Source organism: Rhipicephalus sanguineus, chromosome 2, assembly GCF_013339695.2.
Source record: "Rhipicephalus sanguineus isolate Rsan-2018 chromosome 2, BIME_Rsan_1.4, whole genome shotgun sequence".
NCBI lineage: Eukaryota > Metazoa > Arthropoda > Arachnida > Ixodida > Ixodidae > Rhipicephalus > Rhipicephalus sanguineus.
In genome coordinates, this window is record NC_051177.1 from 174,520,980 (window position 1) to 174,545,791 (window position 24,812).

Here is a 24,812-nt window from a genome sequence, read left to right on the forward strand (position 1 = left end):
TCGCGGAAGCGGTTGTTTCAGCGTGCTTTTCAACATGGCGTAGCGATGCATATATGAGAATCGCGTAATAACGCCGCTGGGGAAACAAAGGAAGCAGCCGACACTTTTTGAATTTTGTAAATAAAAGTTTCTCTGTTCTACTAGCTCGTCGTGGTCACGTGTGTTGAAATCCCAGACAACCTGAATATTGCAAAATCTAACTCCAGGACAACCAGCTTAAATGCAAAGAAACGCTACTGCCGTGTCAGCAGACAAAACTTTGCACTGTATGAGCGTCCGTTCTTTCTGCATTGCCACTTCGATATGTGGGGCTAGGTTTGCCGAAGAGCAGAAGTGATATTAGAGAGTTTTAGCAAGTTACGGAAATACAGAACGCAAGCACGGTACAGGACTACGGTAGCGCTCCTCCTCGCTCGCTTGTTGTGCTTTTGCCACTTCTAATTCCAGTAAAAGCACCCCAATACCACAAAGGCCTTTTCAAAAATCATTGCGGGGTGTCACCCCTTATTGTTGCCTGTCAGCCTATGCATTGTTAACGATTCACCTGCCGATCGGGGGACGCACTTTGGGCACAACGAGCTGGAGAGAAGGAGCACTACCGTTGTCCTATACCATATTTGCGTACCGTATTTCTATAACTTGCTAAAACTCTATTTTCGAGCATACGCATTTGGGATACAATCACGTATGTTTGCAAGATCACGCACGACTCGCCCCATCCGTGAAGAAACTTACCGCCATGCTAAAGGCTTAACAAGCTCAACTGTGCGCAGTGCACGTAACAATCGCGGTACAACATGATATGCGAAATATCGCGAAAGTGATAAGCATCCCTGAAAGTGACAGCTGCTCGTGGCTATCGCATACTACGTCGCACACTCGCGCTGATCACTTTGCGTTCTGTCTTGAGACATGCGGTGGATGTACGCCGCCACTCGTAATTGTACCATCTCGCACGGCGAAACATGCTTTAAAAGATAACGCCTGGTGTAATGGCAACCGAAGGTGAAGTCTATAACCACCCACAGTGCAATCCATCGAGTCCTCACAAAGATGACGGCGAGTGTGCATCCTCTCGTTTTGCCGTCTGATAACCAGAAACCTTCCAGATATCTTCCAGAACAAATTTTTAGTGGCAGCTTCTGACAACCTGCTGGTAGGCAGAATTGTCCAGCCAGGGAAAAACGAACGCCAACTGGAATTGCGCCGTGCCATGGTTGGAGCAACCTGAAAACAAACGCGCTGGAGAAAAGTGTGGGAGAAATTATTGGCCATATTCTCTGTGCACAATGGCAGCGTTGCCATGGTTATGTGTCGCGGCGGCGATGCGGCGGCGGCATGTGCGTTTCCGTGGGTCTTGTACCGAACCGTGGTGGACTGGAGGAGCAACAGCCTCCATTCTTTCAGCTGCATTGTTAGTTCCCCCGGCTGTTGTTGTAACCATGGGGTCTGAACAAAAGTGTGTGGAACGAGTGTGCATCTATGTACCGTGCTACGGATGAAGGATTTGCAATGCTCAGCAAAATCGTGCCAAGTGCTACAGAAAATACTGTTTTTTTTTAAATGCGAAGCAGCTTATGGCAGAGTTCGATCCAGTGGTGTGCAGCATTACCACCCTTACTGCACATGCGCATTCTCCTCCCCTTTCTCTACTCTGCTACGCTCCCCCCCCCCCCTCTTGCGCACCTCATTCCCCCCTGCGCAACGCCGCAATGAGCGCCAGCGTATGCGCGTCCCCTCTCTCTCCTCTCCTACGCTCCCCCCCCTCGCGCGCCTGTCAACCGCGTTCCCCGCTCCGCTCGCCCTGTGAGAATTTATAGCCAGGCTAGAGGGAAGACACGACGCGCGTAGTGTTCCTCTTCGCGTTCCATGACGCTTTGAATGGATGGATGCAGCTCATGGCGCAGGACTTTTAAGAACCTGGCGAGCCAGCTCCTTAAAAAAATTACACCATCTCCCGCTCAAGCGAACCATCTTCCCGCTGCTTCGCATCGACACATGGTTCCCTTTAGTGGGAGATGGTGTAATTTTTTTGAAAGCCATTTGAAGATTTTGATGGCCAGCATCGCCGCCTGCCTTTGGGTCAGTGTGTGATTGACAGAGAGTGGCGATTGAGCAATTCGGAAGTGACACGGAGGGGACAGTTGAGCAAAGCAGAGAAAGTGCGGACGGGGCAAAGGCACTGCGGAGAAGCCGCAATCTCCGTGCGGTGGCTGTCTGCCACTTCGCACTTCACAAGTACACGGGAGGGCCCTTTTTGCACACCTGAATGAGAGTTTCTGAGTACAAAACGTATCGTACGACCGCAGTTTTTCGCGATGCTGAACGTTGTGCTGAATAATCATATTTTCTGGGAACGTATTAACCGGAACTTATTCACCACAGCTGTGTTGGGTTATTTTTAAGTTTCGCGATTGCGAGCGTAGGAGCAGGGAAATCGTACTAAGAGGGAACGTATCAACAAGGTTCTACTGTATTACTCACTAGGACTGAATCAGACTCAGACTCATTGCTTGATCTGTATTTGAGTGAGTCTGAGTGAGTTTGCCGATCTATGGCTTTCGCTATGCTTGCTGCCAGCACGCATGCAACAAGTTGCTACATTCAGCAAGGTTTAGACATGTTACCCTTGTTCAGCCCAACTTGTAGGCTGTACTTGACCTGCATAACCTTTATTTGCAGTGGGATGAGCTCCAGGAGCGCCTGGTCAAGGCATCTGAGCGCCCCGTCGTCCTGAACAGGACGTCCTCGACAAACACCACCAATCCCTTTGGGTCTACCTACTGCTATGGATACCAGGACATCATCTTCGAGGTAAGGAGACAAGACTTTCTTAATAGAGACAGGTGAGTGAGGTTCGAAGCTAATGGGGATGTGGTCAAATAATTTTGAATCGAATGGTTTGGATAGTATATACAGTGGAAGACAACAATTATTATTACCTATGCTTTCCGTGGTGTAATTGTCTGTTGCATTTATTTGGTTGTGTCTAGCAAACAAACGAGCTTCTCGAAAAAATTCCCCTTCTTTCGTTCATTCACAGCGAAGGTCTCGTCCCGGCAGACTTAATGCCTTAGATTAGCATGTAAGGGTTTATTGGTTAGCAGCCACTTTGTGTGAAGATCGCGTGCCACATGATGTCCTCTGACAAAAAGAGTATTCCACACTCGCTGCCTTGGCTACGAGTGGCATTGTCTAACACTCCCAGGGATTGCACTTACAGAAATAACTAACAAAATGGACAGGGACAGACGCCTTCAGTCGTAGCTCAATTGGTAGAGCATTGGACGTTTAATTCAAAGGTTGTGGGTTTGAATCCCACCGATGGAAAAAAGGTGGTTTCTCGTGCACTTCAATTAATTTCTATTTACATAATAGTTACTACACTGCAATAAAAGACAGTAATAGTGACCCCTACTTTTCCTTGGCCTAATTGTCTCTTGGGTGCGTTTAGTTGTATCACTATGACGTAGCACGTGCCAAACAAATGCACGTCTCAAATTTGCCAATTACAGTCGAATCTCAATCAGTCGGACTCAAAGGGGCCTGAAAAATTGTTCAAATTAAAGAAAGCTCATTGAACTGAGGACTTACCTGCAGCAACACATGTGCAATGAGTGAGCACATGACTGGGAAGTACAGTCGAACCCGGGTATATCGAACTCGCTAAAAAACGTTTATTAGTTCGATATATGGCATAATTCGATATAGGCCCGCTATAGGATTTTGACACAAAGGCACATAACATTAAGAAAAGTACTTTATTAATATTGTGGCTTACTTGCGTGCCCTACTTTGGAACAAAATAGTCCTGGATTTTCTTCTGTGTCAACGACTACGCTGCCTGCGACAGCACGCACGCCTCCAGGTTGTCCAACGAGTCGGAGCAGCTGAGGCCGCAACCTTCCACATTCACGCAATAGCGCCGGACCAACGCAAGTGCACTAATCACTTCAGAGGATGTAGGCAATGGACCATCGTCAATTTCCTTATTGCTGTCGCTTTGGCTCGTGGTCGGCACGACGTCTGCAACGTAGTCCTCATCTTGTAGCTCACCCATGATGGTGACATCATCGTCCGCACTGACGAACTCGTCGAATGTCGATCCGTCGATAGCTCCCGGGAACTCTGCCAGCTTGCTCCAAACTTCGGCGGAAACATCGCAGGTGTTTCCGCCGAAGTGTTTTTGACTTGGCCCTGATGTCTGCCTTGTTCTTCAGGATAGTAGTCAAGGTGCTCCTTGGAATTTTGTACGCGGCGGCGACGTCGGACTTCTTTTCACCGCGCTCGACCCGATTTATGATTTCGAGTTTCGCGGCGAACGGCAAATTCTGCCTCTTTGCACAAGCCATGACGACAGCGTGCCAATAAAGTTCACAGAGCACCAACAGGTAACACCACCAGCACGGACCACGCTGAATGAGGACTCGAGGAAAACAGGCAGCAGCAGGCACACAAGCATAAAGAAAGAAAAAATGGCGCTCACTGCGCCTCGGAGAAAGCACGACGGCCTCTCATTGGCTGTAAGCGCTGCGAGCGGGCCAGGATCATTTCTTGCAGGGGGGTGTTCGCCCATGCACAATCGGGTCTAAACCACTTTTTCTAGGGTGGCGCCGGCAGTTTTCCCCACCACCGCGAGGGAAAGCCAACTTGCTGGGGCACTTTTGAGGCACATGGAGTTTGATATATCGGTTGTCGTTGCTATTTTCGTTCGATGTAACAGTAACTTTTGCTATATATTCTCAATGTAAATTTACCGTGTTTAGAAATTGTTCGATATACGGGATAATTTGATATAAACGGGTTCGATATAGTCGGGCTCGACTGTACACGAAGATTTATTCATGCATATTTTCATTTCAAACTGCACCGTACCCATCAATAAGAAATGTAGCTGGTTATGCGTGCCTGCACACGTTTTTCCTGCAATGAATCGATGGACATGGCATGAAGCTTGCTAGCAAGTTCCAAACCAGCATCCGCATTTTGCTGGAAATAGAAGTAGCGCGTGGCTAAGTGCAGCACTGACGCCACTTTAGTTGCATTTGGTGGTGTCGAGAGGGCAGGGGACACTTCGTCGCTGGTGTCAAGAGTCCTCGCCACTAAGAACAGAAGGGGCCTGCTGAGGGCATGTAGCCTGTATAGATATTGGCATCGGTGTCAACACTGAGATCATACATAAACAGAGGAAATGGGGAGTCTTTTACGCTTTTTCTCCACGGCAGGGTCATGAATAGCCTGGTCGTAGGCGCCGCCACGTGATTTGAGGCATTTTCGGAGCACGGCATGTTCGAATTAACCGTTGCAGATGCTTACGCGTTCGAGTTACCGGGCATTTTCGGCCTTTGAAATACACATAACTTTGCTGGGACTGCAGCGTCAGTTCGAATTAAGTGTGTTCGAATTAATGAGATTCGACTGTATAAGGCAGTTACATATACGGTATAAACCACTTATAAGAAAAGTCGCCAGATTCACAAATACAGTGGAACCTCGTTAATGCGTACCTGCCGGGAATGCCGCGTAACTACGCACTAAACGGTAGTACGCATTAACCACCAAGTAAATATTTGCATCACCTCGCGTACGCCATTGCCGCCAGCAAAGAAATAAATACAGTGCCACAGCAAATATTGCCTAAAGTACCCATTGCAAAGCCTTTTCTTTCTCTTTGCCAAAGTGGAGAAAAGATTCTGGTACTCTCGCACGACCGTCCGATAGCGCACGGTGGCGACGCCAAGCAGCATTTCGGAACTATTACAGGTCCGGTATACGCAGTGACCAACATTGCGACAGAACGGACGGTGTTTGCTTTCCGCGATATATGTGCGTGCGTCTGTACCGCGATCTGCTCATAAACGAAAACTGACGCAGTTCCAGTGAAACGCGGTACGGCTGCGTGGAGCCGATCGTCTCCTGGCTAGTTGCGTGCAGTGCGTCGCCTTCTCGGCTCACGCCGTCACTGCCGGGCCGCTTGCTGCACCGCACGCGCGCATTTGTCGTGGGAGTGTCCTTCGTACCCACTTCGCTCCAGACCGTGCACAGATGCGGCGAGTAGCTTGTTCGGTTAACGCGGCGATGACGAACTTCCTGCAAGCGATGCGCACTCCGCGACGCTGTAGCGGTCCTGGCAGCGAACGGCAGCGCGTTTGGGTGGTCGCCCAATAAAAGCGTGCAGTATGATTACAACAGCGCTACGCTTGCTGTACCGTACGTGTGCGTTTAACGTGATAGCGTCAATGCAAAGAGGTTTCTCGTCGCCCGCGACCAGCAACGCTCAGCTCCGCAACAGCGAGCTGCTTTCTTTTCTACAAAGCGGCGCGCTCTTGAACACGGCCCCGCGCAACGAGGCGGCAGCGATCGGCGGCCCAGCGCGTTCAGGTTGTCGCCTATTAAAAGCGTGCAGTAGGCTTAAAGTGGTGCTGCGCCGCACGCGTGCCCGAGCAGATATCTGAAGATACTTATTGTAATAAAGTTGTCGGCGATAAGTCATGCTGGCGCGTTCGTCGGTGGCCGCCGCCTCACCTTCGTTCTTTCCCGCTTACCCGCAAAGGCATCGCCGCAATCGCGCGGAAGTTGGAATCAGTGATCGACCGATCTACGCACTTCTAGAAAAGACGGAAAACTTTTGGCGGCACATTGTGGCGTCGGGAAGTTCAGCGGCGCAGTAAAATTTTATGGCACAAAACGTTATCGCGGTACGCACTAACCGGTAGGCGTAGGGCGAAGTACTACGGTTTAAGCGGTCAGCGAATGCATTGGGCTCTATGAGACTCGGTCGGGGATTCGTCGCAACTACGTTTTAACCGTTAGTACGCTTAAAGCGGGTACGTATTAACAAGGTTTGACTGTATATCCGCGCTATAAGCAGTACCTCGTTTTGACTGAAGCACTCTTTTTCAAATGCTGCACAAACGCAAAACATGCTGAGGAAGCAGTCATGCATGTCCGAGAATTAATACATGTGATCGGGCTATTGCCTCCTTTTAAGTTTCCAAATGTTGAAGATTAAGTCCAAAAACCTGCGTTGGCGACAAAATGAACGGAGGGATAAAAAAAGCTCACGAAAAAAACACCATAACAGAAAGTCGCTGACTAACTTTTGAGACCTCCTCGATTATGCAGACTTCTACGCGTGAAACTGCGCTACACAAAAACAATGTCGAACAGTAACCAAAGTTAAGCACGATGTGATACAGTCGAACCCGTTTATAACGAACTCATAAGTGTCTCGAAAAGTGGTCGTTATATCAGTAGTTCGTTGTATATAGACTCGCCCTTAAAAAAGGGTGCTTAGTGGCCAAGCCGTTCTTTTTTTCTTTGTGCACTTTTATTAAAGTGCTAACAACCCCTTCGGTGACAAGCTAAGCCTTTTCGCGTCGTGAAGCGACGCCCGCTGCGTGCTCACGAGTGAATTAACCGCCTTTGCAATGAGCTGACACCGTTTCACCGAAGCGCGGTACCGCGACATGGAGCCGATCATCCCTGGCTAGTTGCGTGCAGCGCGTCGCCTACTCGTGTCGCGGAGTCACTGCCGGGCCGCTTGCTGTATGCCGTACGCGCGCGCTTGTACGTTCTTCGTGCTTGCTTCACTCCGGACCGTGCACCGGTGCGGCGACTAGCCTCCTCGTTCAACGCGGCGAAAACAAGCATTTTCCAAGCAACACACACTCGACATCTTCGCGATGCTCTCACGGCCCTGCACGACGATGCGCAGCGCACTTCAGTTGTCACCTAGTCAAACACGCAGTATACGCTCGCTGTCAGTGCATCGACGTTTCTCGGTGCCTGCGCCGCTCAACAACAGCGAGCTAATTTTGTTTCTACAATGCGACGCGCACTTTAAAGCGGTCTCGCACGACGCGGCGGTGGCAAACTTGTGAACGGCAGCATGGCTAAGCATGACGCGCTTGAGTGTACGGCGTAGTACGCCACACGCGCAGCCGAGCAGATATCTACAGATAACTGTGATAAGGTTAATGGCACGTTCATCGACGGCCGCCACCTCGCCTTCGCTCTTTTCTGATGCTTATATCCGCAAAGGCATCGCCGCAATCGCGTGGAAGTCGTAATCACCGATCGACCGTTCTCTGCCGTTACCAAAAAAACGGACGACTTTTCGCCGCACATTGTGGCGTCGACGAGTTTAGGGACGCAGTGAACTTTTTTGCGATGGAAAGTTATCGCGGTTATCACTTCTTGCATTTATGCCTTCTTACGTTCCAAGGCATTGTTTGGTTCATCGCAGGCGGTCGTAGCTGCAGAGAACGGCGTCAGGAAAGGTTACTGTGCGAAAGCTGACCGCAAGGCTTCATGCTGCCTACTATTTTTTTTCCCCCACTGCCATTGTACCACTGAAGAAACGCCTGAAAAGTGAGCGACCTCGCTCGCAGCGTCCTAAATCTGCGTGCGGTGCTCGCCGATCTGGGTATCTTAGTCGCAAGTAAACTGAAGCGGGGCACGCGCGAGCGCGCGCGCTCCTGTCATGCTTTAGAAGGCATGTTTTAACTTTTTTTCACTTCGTATGCACCATATTTTTACCGCGACCGTGTCTGAAGTGTTCGTTGTAAAAGTAGGAGGCTTTGAAAAATGTTCGCTATATCTGGACACAGCTTCAATGGTTAGCATAGGAAAATCGTAAGTGCACCCAAATATGGTCGTTATAACCGATAGATCGTTATATGTGGGATCGTTGTAAGTGGGTTCGACTGTATATGTTCAAGGACTCAGTAGGAAACGTCAACATTAACAGTTACTACCGACCAAGCGGCTGGCAGTCATTAGGCTGAGCCTGCGCGTTGGCGGGCTGCCGTGGGAAATTTGCTTAAACATAGTGATTGGGTGTTGAAGAGATCGCACACATGCAATGAAGCAAGGACAGTGCTCGCGAAACTGTTCACTGCCCGTAGATCGGCCACCATAACTATTTTGCAAAAGCCTGCCAAGCTTGTAAGCCCGTGTACTGACAGCAAAGGCAAAAGCTCGAGCAACAAAGCCATAAAGACTTTAAATTTACAGAACAACGCCTAGACTGTGGAGTCAGTCGCACATGCTTTCTACAACGACCCAACTACAGTGCAGCCCGGTTATAACGAAGTTGGCGGGAATCTGAAATTACTTCTCTATAACCGCTTTTTCGCTATATCTGGACTCTAAAAAAAATCAAACATTATGCATACCAAGAAAAATAATTTATTTACACTTTCTGAAAAAAGCGATCAAGGGTCCCTTGCACGCGTTTCGCAAGCGCGCGTTTCAGAACACGTTGCTCAACGTTGTCCATCAGATCGCATCTGCCCAGTTCGGTGCACAAGTACATACGCAGCGCGTCGACAGCTGTGAGAGCTGCTCCGGCGGTCCCAGGCTGAGGTGCACCAACGTCGTCACCTTCGCCGTCTGAGGAACTGCTATCTGTGGCCGTTCCCTTTTCGGAGACGCTAGTGGCGAGTTCATCGGTGGTGAGCTCCTCCGTTGCGACGAGGTCTTGATCCGCCAGGGCAAAGTCCAGATAATCCAACCTGCTTGGGACAAGGCTTGCATTGTCCGCGGCCTCCCACAGCTGCCCCAAGCATGTCACTGCCGCAGCACCATCCGCTGCAACAGCATCGAGGTCTGCTGTCGTAAAGTTCGCCGATTCACATGGGCAGGCCTAGCTGCAACCGCGGCAAGTCCAAGCGTGCTGCGATAATCCGCTTTTCACCAGTGAAACAGCACGAGCGAATGAATGCTTCTGCTGCTCAACCGTGGTCAAGTCCAAGCGCACTTCGATAATCCGCTTTTCACCTGTGAACAGAGACACAGCACAACATGTGCGAACGGAACAGCTGCTTCTGCTGATTGAACTGACTGAACACAACGAAAGAAAGAACAGCTTTGAGTGCGACAGGTTCGCGCGGAGCCGTTGGCGGAGCGCCACAGCCAGGCTTAGGCAGGGCTAGCTGGTGGTGCCATGCCGTGGAAGAAAAGCAATTTAGGAGCGCACCAACTTGCTTCGCTTTTTCACCAAAATGAGGCGCCACAAGCGGAACCGGTCTAAAGTGGTCACAAAGTTTCTGAAGCTGCCCCCACGGCCTCCTCTCTGAAGAGAGGATTATGCCGTGAAACAAGATAAGCGGGGGACAGACGGTCCGATTTTCTATGCGATTCGACAGCCGACGCCGCGGTGGGGGAGAGGGAATGGTGGCTGTACGATGCTATGAAAGGTCACCATTCCAGTTTCCCCTCCGCCGTGTCGGACGCCGAATTGCATGAAAAATCGTACCGTCTGTCTCGCCCTATAAGATCGCCGCGGTCGGCCCGCCTGGCACTGGAAAAAAGAATGGGAAGCGTTCGCGAGACGGCTACCGGGTGGCCGTGTGGTGCGGTGAAGCAAGCTTTCAAGCCGAGTGGGGTGAGACGGCTGCCGGGAGCCAAGAATTGGCGGTTTTTCGGCCTAGTTGATTGATGCGAGAACTCGAAAGGTGGTTTGATGGATTTCTTTTTGTTGTTGTTCTCGACAAAAAACCTCGCTATATCCACTGAGTCGCATTTTTTTACTTCGTTAAAAGTGGACTTAAAGGCATTGAAAATATGGAAATTGGGACGGGAAATCAAGATCACTTCGTTATAACCGCTATTTCGCTGTAAGTGGGTTCATTATAAATGGGCTACACTGCACTGCACTGACGGGCCCCATCACCGTAGTCACTGCCTTAGCAAAACGCTTTACTGCACACACATTCAACAGAATGGTGGCGATAGCAGCAATAGCAGCGCAGCGTGGGAATACGGGAACCGGAATGTAGGATGTTCGCGATGTCTATGCGATTTCCCACACTTGACCAGTGCCTCCGAGATCGGCATTTTCAATTACAAATCTCTGAGGCATCAAGTAGCGATCGAAGTAAAGCCTTATAGATCACAATTTCGCTTTCGTTTTGATCTCTGAGGCCATACTTTCTATGGTATGGGTGCCGGAGGAGATAATGGCTGGCGATTCGGCGTGCGCGATAGTCTCGGACAGGGTTCGGATTATTGAATGTAGATCCGGCAGCTGTCCGAAATATCGGTCGTCTTTGCACATTACTTCTATGGGATCATCGGCGGTGCTGCGTGACTGTCCGAATTACCGAGCATGTCGGAAACATCGGTGTCCAATTTATTGGTCGGCGACTGTATAGCAATCAATCGGTTATAACGACCATATTTCGGCGCATCTACGATTTTCCTATGCTCCCCATTGAAACTGCGTCCACATATAGCGAACATGTTTCAAAGCCTCCTACTTTTACAAGCACTTCCGACACAGTTGCAGTAAAAATATGGCGCATGCGAAGCGGAAAAAAAAAAAGGGCATTCTAAAGCTTGAGAGAGGCGCGTGCTTATGTGTACGCCACTGCAGCTTACTTGCGACGAAGATATCATAGACCGCAGCGAGCACCGCGTGTAGATTTCAGACGCTGTGAGTGAGGTCGCTCACTGTCCAGGCGCTTCTTCAGTGGCAGAATACCAGTGAGGAAAAAAAAGAGATAGAAAGAAAGAAATAGGGGGCTGCGTGAAGACTTGTGGTCAGCTTTCGGACTGCAAACTACTCTGACGCCGTTCTCTGCATCTACGACTGCCTACTATGAACCATACTAGGCCTTGGAATGCAAGAGGCGATAATTTTTCATTGAATAAAAGTTTACTGCGACCCTCAACTCGCTGATGCCACAATGTGCCGCAAAAGGTCATTCGTGTTTTCGGTAACAGCAGAGACTGGTCGATCGATGATTACGACTTCTGCGCAATTGTGGTGATGCCTTCACGGATAACCAGCAGGAAAGAGCGAAGGTGAGGCGGCTGCTGGTGATGATTGTGCCATTATGATTATTCTGCAGCTACCGTATATACTCGTGTAAGGGCCGCCCTCGTGTAAGGGCCGCACCCCTACTTTGGAGGGGGAATTTCGAAAAAAAAATTCAAAAAGTCCCGCCAGAAAAGTGTAGTTAGTTAAATTGCAGCTAGATGGCGCTGCCAGCTTTTCCGCTTCCGCCGACCTCAATGGCGCCATTATTGCTTTGTGTGGCGCATCGTTGGCATTGTGTGGGTAGCTTGGCAGTGTTTCTTCAGATCGGTGTTGTCGGTGTCACTTTGTCTGTAGTAGTGGCCCTGTTTGAGCCATCGCAGGTGAGGGATGATGGGCCGGCACTTGAGATCTTTCACTGCAGCCTTTAAACTGCAAGTGATTGAATAGGCCGAGGAGCACGGCAAGCGAGAAGCTGGACGCAAATTTGACGTCGATGAGAAGCGCGTGCGTTACTGGATGAAACAGAAAGATGCCCTCGCCGCTACCAACAGGAGCCAAAAAGCATTTCGCGGAAAGAGGTGCAAGTACCCGGAACTCGAAGGCGAACTTGTCAAATATGTCATCGACACTCGAAGAGACGGCTACGCCGTCTCAACTGACATGATCCGCGTGAAAGCCCTGACCATCGCTCGCCACATGGAAATACCCCAGGCACAATTCAAGGCAAGTCGGGGGTGGGCATCGCTACAACAAGTGTGTGCATGGATTTTAAGTGCGTGGCGTGCCGTGTCATTTGAAACAGTCGCGAAAAGCTTCAAGGTGACTGGAATTTCAAACTGCATGAGCGGCGCTGAGGATGAACGTCTCTGGGAGGACGCCGACGCCGAGGCGAGCTCTTCCGAGAACGAGGACAGCGATAGCGAAATGGAATCGTAATAAAAACATTCTTGGAATGTTATTTGCGACTCTCTTACACTCTGCTACTGTCGCGGAAACAGTACAGACCTTTGGTGAGCTGTCATCGGCCTGATTCGTGTAAGGGCCGCACCAAGCAAAAATTTCGAAAAAAAAGTGCGGCCCTTACACGAGTATATACGGTATCTGCTCCTCTACGCGTGTGGCGTAAACCATGCCGAGTGACAGCGGTACAAACGCACCATGCTGCCGTTCACAAGTTCGCCGCCGCCACGTAATGCGAGACCGCTTTTGCGTTGCTTGCAAAATGCTTGTCTTCGTCGCACTGAATGAACAGGCTACTCATCGCACCAGTGTACGTCCGGAGTGAAGCATGCACGAAGAGCACACAGATGCACACATACAGTAGGCAGCAAACAGCCCGGCAATGATGGCGTGAGCCTAATAGGCGATATCCTGCGTGCAACTAGCCAGGGATGATCGTTTCCACATGGCGGTATACTGCGCTTCAGTGAAAGGTGTCAATTTATTGCAAAGGCGGTTTAGTTCACTCATGAGCACGCAGCGGGTGTCGCTTAGCACGTGAAAGGCCTAACATGTCACCGGAGGAGCACTTTTTAATAATGCGCAGAAGAAAAAAAAGGTTGCTTGGTCACTAAGTGCACGTTTTTGAGGGCAAGTCCATATGCTATGGACTACAGCTATTAGCCGCGAGATCGAGCGCAGTCGCCGCCTGGCGGCTACTGGCTGAAGCGCACGTAGTGTGGATTTTAACTTGCGGCGAAATTTACGCAGAACCACCCGTGTGCTTAGATTTAGGTACGCTTTGAAGAACCCTGATGTTCAAAATTAATTCCGACGGCGTGCCTTACATTTCTGTAGTATAATTTCATGCAAAGTCTCATCCTTTTTTATTACACTACCTTGAGCGTTTGTGTGGAGTTGTTATAAATTGTTGGAAGGTAGCGGACATTATTTGTTTAAAAAAATACACTTATTCCATAAAATAACCGGACATTTATTGCATCACTGTCGTGCATGTAATCAATCGGTGAAAGCTCTGTGCTAAACTCTTACCTTTTTTTTCTGTTACTAGAGCAAGAACAAGTGCGTACGCGTTGAACGTCTCCGTGGCGCTAAAGCGCTGTCGATAACGTAGCTTTCTTGACTAAACTTATCAAATGTCCTACATTTCATCAAAAACTGAACAATAATAAAAAAAAATGCGTATTTGCGCGAGCAGTGCTAACTGCACAGGAATATGGGCTGGTATACAAATGAACAAGAAGTAAACACTTAAGTAGTTCAGTCGTGCTACACCAGTGCGTAGTAAATAGAACAGAAGCCCAGCATGTACAGAGAAAACAACCAAAAGCGTCATAAAGTGCGTAAGGGCAGACTGTAATCCAGGGCGAGCATCCCTTTCATCGGCAGACTGCGCTTCTTTCACTAGTAATAAGACCATTGGATGATCTTCATCCATCGATTCAACAATGAAGAGGTTATATATTACCAGTGGGCTGCAATCAATGCATTTTATTCGCCGAGAATCGGCTCAAAGCGCTCACAACGAAGCGCCACTGTGTGCATTTGTATACGCGCCGCCGGCGGCCTCTCCACACTAACGCGGCGACAGTGCTGCCACCTGTAGGCCGATCTCGCGGCCAATAACTTCTTTTCGCTGCACTTTCGAGTTCGTTATTGATATGTTCGACTGTATACATTTACTATTGTATTGATTTGTCATGTACCACATTAGCAACATTTCATTTAAATTGTAGGGTATTACGTGCTAAAACCACAATATGATTACAGAGCAGGCCATAGAGGGGACTGGATTAATTTCGACCGCCTGGAGTTCATTATTGTGCGCCTGATCGCCCGTTACAAAAGGCCTGACACCAATAATATTGCAGCGAGAGAGAAGCGTGATGGTTGCTGATGTGGCAGTGCCATTGTTGCTACTTTGTTTGAAGAAATTGAAATGAAGCGGAGTGGCGGCGCCCAGCCAAGCTGAAATCGTGACAGTTCTTTTCTAGCTCATGCCTTGAGTCTTGCAGCATGAGCTATGCAATAGGCACGGTGCAAGAGGGGGAATTATGGTTATGACAAAGATATACGCTGATGATGACGCTACACTATAATCATTAACCAATTCCCAGCATGCCCAGGTCATCCCTGTGCACAGTAGGCCTTGGCTAAGCTCAGGCCCAGGACAGCAGCGCCTGGGTAGGGCCTGGGCCTGGCTTGGCTATGTGTGCCTGAGACGGGCTCTGTATCATGGGCCTGGGCTGGGCTCGGGATCATAAAGCAGGTCTAGGGACAGGCCAGAGCCAAGAACTTTGGCCCGTGCAGTGCTTTAAACGGTGTAGCGAAGCAACGTTTGTGTTCGCTGATACTTATTTGCTTCTTCTGCCGTCCGTGTGGTTTGCAGGTGATGCGGAACAAGCACATAGCGTCGGTGACGCTCTACCAACGCAACGGCCGACTGCACAGGGCCAAGGGCACGGCCTCATGACACCACCTCCCTGGCACACTGTCTTTGGCGCACATCTCCACTAGTCACCACAATGCCGCCGCCGCTCCTTCCCCGCCACCCAGCCCGCTTCCCTTGCGCCTCTTGCCACAGCCGTCGTCGTTTCTTCGTGAGCCCCCGCCTCGTCGCTCACCTCCGGGACTCTGAGTGCCTGCAGTGTCGTGTGTGCGTGTGGCATGTGTGTGTGTGTATATGCCATTTTGGGAAGGAAGCTCGTGGAGAACCCAGGCCAGTGTCAGTGAGGAGTGAGAGAGCGTGCAAGAACCATCACGGTGCACTGATGTCTGATGTTTTTAGTATTATTATTAACTTTTTAAAACATTCATTCTTTAGCAGCATCACAGTTTTGACACCTGCACATCAGGAAAAATGCTGAATTCTGCTCACCATTTGGCAGGAGCTGTACTTGAATTCAATGAGCTGACCGATTGCATTAGCATTTTGCCATGCATGACGATCGCAGGTATACCAATAGGAGGTGTTGTGCTACACGCTGGGTCTCAGTGGAAGTGGCCAAACGCAGTCGGCAGAACGCAGTATGCCTTCAAACATTTGGTTTTTAATCCACACTTCAGCATTGTTGCGAGAAATATGGCTACCTGCTGCCACAGCCATCTGATTTGAAAAGAATCAGTGAGACACGCTGGAAATTAGCCGTCTTTCTCTCTGCACTATTCTCAAGCGAAATTGCCTTTAGCCATGGCAAATTTAGAAATCCATTGATTTGAGTTGACCAGTTGAACTTGACTTGACAGTTTCTGACGATGCTTCTCCGTGAAAGTCCAATCCTGGACCTGTGAAAAGTTCTAGAGGAAAAGGAAAAAGTTATGTTTTGGGAAGTCCACACATGCATAAAGAACCATCACTGAAGCTCTTCTGTGCTGACAGCTTTCCAAGAGAAAATTGCAGTCTCTGTAAAAATATGTCTCACGACGATAACGCAGTATTTCGAAAAAGCACTAGTCTTGCGCTACATGTTATGAATTTCTGCCAAAGCCGCAAGCCAAGCACATACGAGTGTTGCTATCCATAGCAAGTCCTGAATGCTGGGAACATGGCACTCCAGTGTTCAGACGACTTCAAACTTGAAGGACACTGTGTGTACTGAGCTTGTGCGAGTAGTCAGTGATAATACTGAGTCTTAAATTTTTTTTATGTGGTATGCATGAAAAAGGAAGTGCTATTGGATGGGCAGGCAAAAACCTCTTAACTGCTAATGCCTGTTAAAAAAAAAAGCCGCGCTTGTAAGGTGACTGATATGGAAAGCAATGAGCAAGTGTGTCCAATTTGGCCTCTGGAATGAGATAACAATCTTCCATCAGTCACGCTATGTTATGTGAAAAGGTAAGCACGCGTACTTCTTTCGTAAAACAAAGAAATGCATTTCTATGGCAGGCTAAACAGTTGGTGCCGACAGGGTGAGATGAGATACAGAAATTGTGTTAGGGCACCCTGGCCAGCGCTGGTTCCCTATACAGAGCAGTGTTGACCTGATCAAGAGTGCTTATGATAATGTTTCTTGGAGTGCTCATGCAACTTCCCATCAATAGATCCCTGATCGGCATTATCGCATACTCTTTTGCTGATGCATTAATTAAGCTGTCACTTGAAAACACCAGGAGAGCTGAGGGGCATGTGTGTACTTTTCCGTAGCTGGCAGTATCGTCTTGAGAGGGTGTGCTCTTGGGGCTCGTCAAAAAGAAGGCATGCACGTAAGCTGTAAGGAGGTGTGATGGAGACGCAGGGGTGTTGTAGGCAGTCTCTTTTTAAACAAAATGAATTGGCATTGAGAAATGGGAGGAAGCGAACTTGCAGGGGCACAGTTAGTACTACACAAACATGTTGTCGTGCATGGTCCAGGATTGAGACCATAAATATAACGGGAATGGCTAAGGTCAAACTGCTCTCAAGAGGGCCGTAGCTTCCTCTGCTGACGGATCACAGCTAGGGTCATGTGACATACTTATAAAAGACTTTAGCGACCTGATCCAAGATCAGTACGAGTTTCCTTCAGCTGCAAACCTTTCTGAAGAACACACGTGGGTTTTCCTTGTAACTGCTTGTGTAGCTGCTCGGGCGGGTCAGAATTTTTGCCTTTCATGAAATTTTCTCTACATTGTGGACTTCGCAGATATTATTCGACGGATTTCATCAAATAGTAGAATCTCGTTGAACGAAACCTGAAAGGACCAGGAAACTATGTTTCACTTAACAAAAGTTTCACATACGGAGAAAGGTGTTTGGGGCTGGAGCACTCAAGCAGGAAATCAACAAAATTAGAGACAGTTTCGTTTAAACAGCAACTCTGTTTATAAGAGTGTTCCATTGATCACTGTTCTACTGTATTGAGGGTCTGCTATATGTGAAGAGGTTTTAGGGGCTTGTGTTAGATGAGGCATTATATAAGCATATGCACTTGATATGTGATATCGAAAAGAGTTTTTTGGCCTACCACTCAACTCAAGGTCTGCTACGCTTTTGTGGTTGTCATGTGATCCTAGCTGTGTTGTACTGGCACGGTTGCTTGTTTAGTCCTCCTTATCCTTATTGTGCCATCTGTCTTTTTATATGCTGAGCAGAACGTGTATGTTTAGTTACCAAGTAGCCCAAACATGTGTGAAATTTGCAAAACTGAAACAAATTTTCACACTGGCGTAAATAGTTGGATAACCTTGTTGAAAGGGAGAACGAATGCGTTTCTTTTCTACTTTTGAAGTGTTTCTTTCATGCAAGTAGTACCACTAAGTAATGAAAGGAGCATTACAAATTCGGTACTATGCAAAGGCAGCACCTCGTTGGCGGTCATGTCCGGAAATTTCGGACACTGTCACTTCTGTCATCAGCTGAACTATGCCACAATGCACCAGTTTAACAATGCGGGCAGCATTTAAGAACAATTTGTTTCGAAGGATAAGTTGACTTCTATGAAATTTCAGTTTGCCACGTTGATGATACGTCCTTCCAAAAACACTGCTTTAACGCAGCAGCATAGTTATGACTATGAGCTGCAAACACATGTATTATTGCAACTGGCCACAGCAACTGTCTTGCTATCCCACGAGTCACTACAAGTGCAGTGCACTCGGAACATCTGCCAGTAGGAAGATGCTTTGAGATAAGGCCTCATGCATATGGTCCCTTATTTCTGGGCTGTTTCTTTTAGTTACCTCTCATCTTGCATCGCGTAATCTCCATGCCTCGCATGTCTCCATTAGAAGCATCGAAAGGACGTGTTTGCCGTAGAGTAGTAATTTAGTTGAACCTCTAGTTTTTTGTTTGGAGGCATCTTTCTTTCACCGTGCCAAGATGAAGGTGGCTTGAGAGACTGGGTTTCGAAAGAAGGCACTATTAGCCTGTTTTGTAGAGTTGTTTAGTGATCCATAGTGATGCCCCATTTTCTAAAGGTTAACGAGCAACACATATTGAAACATTAGCACAAGAGCAATCAATGGGCACAAGAACGTAAAACTGATGTTACGAGAGCTCGAGTCATCAGTTTTATGACTTTGTGCTCATGTCCCATATGTGGGCTGCTGCTTTAAAACACTGAACCAACTAGCACATAAACTAATGCTGTGTGGGTCTCGTGTGAAACAATGGTGATGTAGGCACAAGCTGGTTGTGGGTTTCACATTGCTCGACATCTTGCCCACATGGCTCAGCTTTTTCACTAGTGAATGCTGTATAGTAAATTTGAAAGCTGCAGTCGGCCTGATGTGGAACAGTTGCCGACAACTTCACTTCTGTGTAAGGAGTTCTTCGACAATTTAATTTAATTATTTGAATTTATTTTCTCGAGAGTTTCCTGATCATTAGCAATATGGTGATGCTACAGGCTCATGTTTCCCGCATTTTTATGTGTTGCCACATTTACTCACTTGTAACCCTCGCATATACTTCTCATGGCTAGGAGAGAGAAAAACTTGCATTTGCTATTTAGTAACGTTCACACTTGTGCCAGTGCTGCTTAACGTCCTTCGCTTTGTTCAGGTGCGGAGCTACTTCATGCTGTGCCACAGAAAGTGACCGGCTTGTTGGCAGGCTTGTCGGATATCAATTTGCCATTGAAATTATATACATAGGCATTAATATTTGACCAGCACCTTCAAAATTGAGGCAAAGACTGTGTCTGGTCGCTGTTTGGTTGGCACAGTTAGGAGCACTTGCGAACCGCTGCCACTATTGAAGGTGAGGGTACCCGTGTACTCTCTCCTGGGTGCCAGGAATCCTGGCTATGGTATATACCTTGAACTCTAGGCATACTACCATCAGCATATATGGGCAAATCTGTTGTGACAGAAGGCACTCTGTTTATAAAGTGTTTCTGTGCTGCCCAAAGAACAGCTAAGCATAGTGCATATAGTAGTATTGTAATTTTTAATTTTGCAGTAAAGCTGTTTACCTCTAGCCAATGCACTCCCTGGGGGGGGGGGGGGGGGTACAATGGGCAGCTCGCATCTGTATCTGCAGAACTTGTTACAGGAATGGATACTGGCAAGGGGGAGGGGGAAAGAGTTTGGTGGTGGCACTGCTGCAGTACAATGTAGAGCACTGCGAGAAAGTGGAGTTGAAGGGGTGGTGTCACCAAATTTGCGGCTTGCGCATTCTTTGCTGTAAGAGTTTCCTATACCTTCAGGAAGCATGATGCACGCACCAAGATTCATGTATTCTCGCTAAATAATGTAATATCGCCTTTTGATGTGGAGAACTTTCGGTTTCGGTTTCTGGGCGCAGAGGTTGGGCAGTGACGTAGAAGTGTAGGGGGCTTGGTCACGTGACCACACAAGGCTGTGACGCACATAGCCAGGAAGCGATCGAAACTCGGTGAGTGATGTAGCAACCGATGCTTTGCCGGTACTATATTCGGAACTAGAATATATTCTAGTTCACTACAGCCGGTACGTATGCTGCGGAGGTGGCGGAGGTCGCTCAAGCCACTAAAGCAGATCTGGTGTGACGTCACTACAACTTTCGTTGCCCCTCCTATAGAGCTACATCAGAGTTGGCACGCTAGCGATGGGTTTCGATCGGGAGAATGGGCATTTACGTACACTTTGGAAGTGAGTTAAAATATATTCTAAACGTTTGCTGTGCCCAACCCTTCGTGTGGAGTGACCTTGCATACAGAGGAAACCCACAACAGGCTTGTTATAGCCTCGGAATTTGATGGCACCACCCCTTTAACAAGACAGCGCAGCAATGCGAATACAAATGTGAACAAAGCTTTTCTGGTAATCTGTCCCCATATGAATTTTGTGGCCCCACGGTTTCTTTATTTATGCTTCTGCACCCAAAAGATTACTTGCATCAGTGAGGCACACTTGTTCATCAACATACCATTCCTGCATGTTTCAGCTTTTCTTGATGAACGGCACTGCATGGACATGGCACACCGGCCACCCAATCGCAGCACGTGTGTCACCATGCTTGAGGCAATGGCACAGTGTGCACTGCACTATTTTGCGCGCAGCAGCTGCAAGCACTCCATAAGACAAAAGTTGGAGCATTGTTCTGACACTGCTCTATGGACTGTCCTGACGGATTGAAACACAACATTTTAGGGCTAAGTAATACACGTACTCTTGTTTACATCGTCCTCAGATCCATTCATATGGGTGTAAATTCGACTCAGACCACTAGCATAAGAGCCAACATTACCTTTAGCGGCCAGATGTGTTGCAACATAACACAATTATCTCGAGCAGTTGCGAATGCCAGTCGTTCTGCTAAAACTGATGTTCCATTTCAATCCATGAGGACTGTACGTATAGTGTTAGGCCTCTTGCTTCAAGAAGGTGGCGAGTGTAACTGTTGAGTAAATGTGGTAGTGCAAGCTCTCTTATGTTTTTGTTGTATATATATATATGCTAGCTTTTAGCACCTCTGTCATCTGAGTGTGCAGATCTCACATTTCTTGATTTGTCTTGAAGATAAGGACAGTGTCGCTGAAAAACAAGTGTGCAATGTAGTGTAGTACATGCTTCACGTCACGACTGCATTACACTCACTTGTGTGCCTGTGCTTGCTTCTAGCGTGTATAACAGGCTTCTAGTTCTGTTTATGTATCATCTGATGACACACAAGGGTATGAAAATGTTGCCTTTGTGCTTTTCTTTATCATTATGTCAAGTGGACTGTCACAAAGGAGTGACAAATGTGTTTTTATGCTATGGCCATTTATCGGCCTGTGTGTGGGGAATGTGCTGGATTTTTGCACTGTCGCCCTCGCCTAACCTTTCAGATGTAACGCCATAGTGGCTTCTTAATTAAAGTGTAAATGTCATTTCGGATGTTGTACTTTTCAGACTTACCGCCGCTTTTCGTTGCTTCCAAAGACTGCTGTGCAGGCACTGTTTAAAGCTCTCTTTGATGCGATTGTAACAGTTTGAAGGTGACTAAACATCAAATTGTATGCGTTCTCATGGTGCTTGGGTCATATAACTAATGGCATTCTACACTTAAGAATGACACGTGCCAACATTGCGTTTTGTGATAAAAACATTGGATACTGCACTCTGTGAAATGAGGCTTTGCTTTGCTCTCTGTCATACAAGAAAAAAAAAGAAAAAAGAAAGCTTGATAATGTTTAGTGTGTGTGAAATTAGTGTCTACCTGTGTGTAGTATTTAAGAGTGCTTGTTTTTAACCGAAACAACTTTCTGGTGTCTGAATGTTTTTATCATTTTGAGGCATTTTATATTTCCAAATTTTTTGTTTGGTCAGGCTTTAATGGGTCTGGATGCTGTCTAGTGACAGGTCTTTGTTTTGTCTTCATATTATTATTATTATTGGTTCGATGTACGGTTTTAAAGCTTTGCATGGGATGTATGCGTTGACAAAGCCACCGTGCTGTGTGCGAGAAGGCACATTGCCGTTCATAGAACACAGCTTTGTCGTCAGTTACATTCCCAGCAGGTGTTGCGGATGAGCCAAGTTTTTCTGTGCCCTTCACAGTGCCGCTGGGTATTCTCTACTTGTTCACGTGAATTCCTATGACGTTTGTGCCGGCATGTCAGTCTGAAGGGCCTGTGATTTGTCCTCTTGTGTCGGGTGTGGTTGATGTGTGGCTTTGTTCTTGTGCACAGTTTGCATATGTACTGAGCCCCGTTAATATCAAAAGCTGCTTGGTGCAGTACCCGCCTCTGCATCTGTAGTTTTGCTCACTTTGAGCACTGAGTGAATTGTATATTTGTGAATGTGCGTGTGTATGCTATTTTGGAACTTTATTTGTGGCCTTGGTGATGCCTGATGGGAAACATGTTGTTACATTTCTTCTGTTTAGACATAAAAGGTTTTTGTTTTAGTGTATTCCGACAACGTTGTGTCGAAACTAGCAAGGTGGTAATGCCTCGAGTTTCATGTTCAGTCTACACGACACCTGGACATGAGGAACAAATTCATGTGTGCGTGCCAGACTTTGAGTGGCAACGTTCTCCGGAAAAGTGCCGGGGTTTTGAATCTGTTTTCTGGTCGTATGCTGTGTCTTTGTACGTATTCTGTACTCCACTGCATAGCTTGTGACCAGTTGCACTGAAAAAAAAAAAGACAAAAAGAAAAACTGTCTCTAATAAACACTGATTGGATATTTGGGTGCCCTTATTGTATGTGTCTGACATAGCAAACATGCATTTTAATATTGCGGTGTGAACTCCAGGCAAATTTTTCACCGTCACCGCGATGTCTCAGAAAAAGTGCATCTCTGATAAAAAAATTCACAGCATATCCACGGGTGAATGATGAAGAGCTTGGGCGAAGCTCCTGAAGCAATCATGGTTACACCGTGAAATCTTCAGTGGTTTCACCCAGCAGTAATCAAAGGATAGCCCAGTACATCATCAAAGACGTGACAAACACTGTATATATTTATACAATAAATTTTATTAACCGTAAGTGGTAGCTAGACGTGGCTTCCGTTCCCCCCAACGTTACTCGAACAAACTCAGTTTAAAAGCTCCGCCGGAGAGGCGGTCCGCGTGGCGGTCGTGAGAACTAGTGGCGCTGCAGTCACGTCTAGCTCCCGCGGCTGGCGCTTGTTGTGATCGGCGCCGCCGATGTACGAGTACAGCGTCGTCTGCGCTTTGTTAGCTCGTCATTTTTGCGACTGTTCTTGACCAGGCTTAGCGTCTTGTACGAAGACACGTGCATGATGTACGAAGCGTAACGAGGGCGAACAGATTCACAGTGCGGTATGCCGACTTGCTTTGCGCCGGGCTGCAAGATCGGCTACCGCAACGATGACTCCGCTTCACGACACTTCTTCGGACCTGCAAAAGACCCTACGCCATTCTAGCTTTGCATCGCAAAGATAGAAAGCTTACTGCGAAATGCAAGGTCTGTGACGTTCATTTTGAGAGTGACGGCATTGTAAAGCACTATCGTCGTGTCGTTGCGGGACAAGAAGTTTTGATCCCACGTGGAAAATGGGAACTCGCGCCAGGTGCCGTGCCGCGTTTGTCCCCAGTACTTCCACACCACATTTCAAAGCCAAAATGTTCGGGATTTAGGCGCAAATCCCCCCCAAAACGCACGGCGTCCCGCGAAAGCCCAGTGCCCAATTTGGAGGAGCCGCCAGAAATAGAACAGCAAAACGAAAGGCAGGCGATTACCTATATACGCTACCGAGACTGAGAGTTGCATCACACTGACATTCGATTAGTTGTCAGCTGTCGCTATGCCTTCAAGGGGTACTGACACAAAATTTCGCGGCCGAGATAGCCTGCTGGATCGATTTGCGTGTACGTGCGTGTACCATCTGCAAAATATCGACAGCGAATAAAGCTTGGAAGGTATTTTATATGAATTTTGAAGTTCGCGTGCGCTATCCAGCATTATAGGCCGCACCTGTTGCATTGACACCCTCGGAGGTGACCCCCCTACTTCCCCTACGTAACCGTTGTAGCCGGTACAACAAGTTATGATGACGTCGTAGCCGCCATTTCTGTTTTGACGCGCTCGCCGCTGCGCTGTTGGTGTCTCAAGGAAATCGTCGCCAACAGACGACGATGAGGAGAACGACGACAACGAGGACGATGATGGCGACGACATCGCGCAGCACGTGCGGCAAGCGTGCGAATGCGAGAAGACGACGCGAACAGTGCGGAAGTGCGTCACACTTCTGTGTGCTGACGTGATCGAGCGCTGCAGCCGCTAGGTTTTGAAACCGAAACCGAAACTGACACTGGTCGGTAATGAGAAGCCTGTAATTAATTATCTGTCGCGCGCTGCAGCAAACGATGTGCCGTGTTATGACTAACAGGCCCCCAGCAACACATTGCAGCAAAAAAACGCGATGATGATGATGAACGAACTTTATTTAACTAGCAGAAGGATCCCCCTTCCCCTTTCAGAAGGGGGGACCCAACCTAGACGTCGGCCATGATCCCGTGGGCCCTGGCAGCGTCTTCGGCCTGCCGCACTAAGCGTGCTTGTAATTGTGAGTCGGAGCTGAGGAGCGCGGCCTTCCACCCACGCCCGTCTGGGAATTCGGCCCTCATTGGAGCCTCCGGGCACGCCCAGAGCATGTGGCTCAAGTCCGCCCTATTATTGCAAAATTTACACTTGTCCGAATAAAGTTCCGCCGCGCAGCGGTTCATCG

General features: G+C 48.1%; 1 protein-coding gene and 1 non-coding gene across 3 annotated transcripts in view; both read left to right on the plus strand.

Moving 5' to 3' along the window:
* The window catches only part of LOC119383865 (phagosome assembly factor 1), a 75,543-nt gene extending 52,743 nt beyond the window's left edge, over positions 1–22,800 (plus strand). For both annotated transcript variants that reach the window (XM_037652136.2, XM_037652135.2), the window contains exons 12-13: positions 2,683–2,814; positions 15,117–22,800. In XM_037652136.2, the coding sequence (XP_037508064.1) occupies positions 2,683–2,814; positions 15,117–15,200 (216 nt within the window). In that variant the 3' untranslated portion in view covers positions 15,201–22,800. The remainder of the gene's footprint in view (positions 1–2,682; positions 2,815–15,116) is intronic.
* On the plus strand, positions 3,258–3,330 carry Trnak-uuu (transfer RNA lysine (anticodon UUU)). Its single transcript has one exon. It is a non-coding gene; the product is annotated as a tRNA-Lys (tRNA).
* Positions 22,801–24,812: the final 2,012 nt, after the last annotated feature.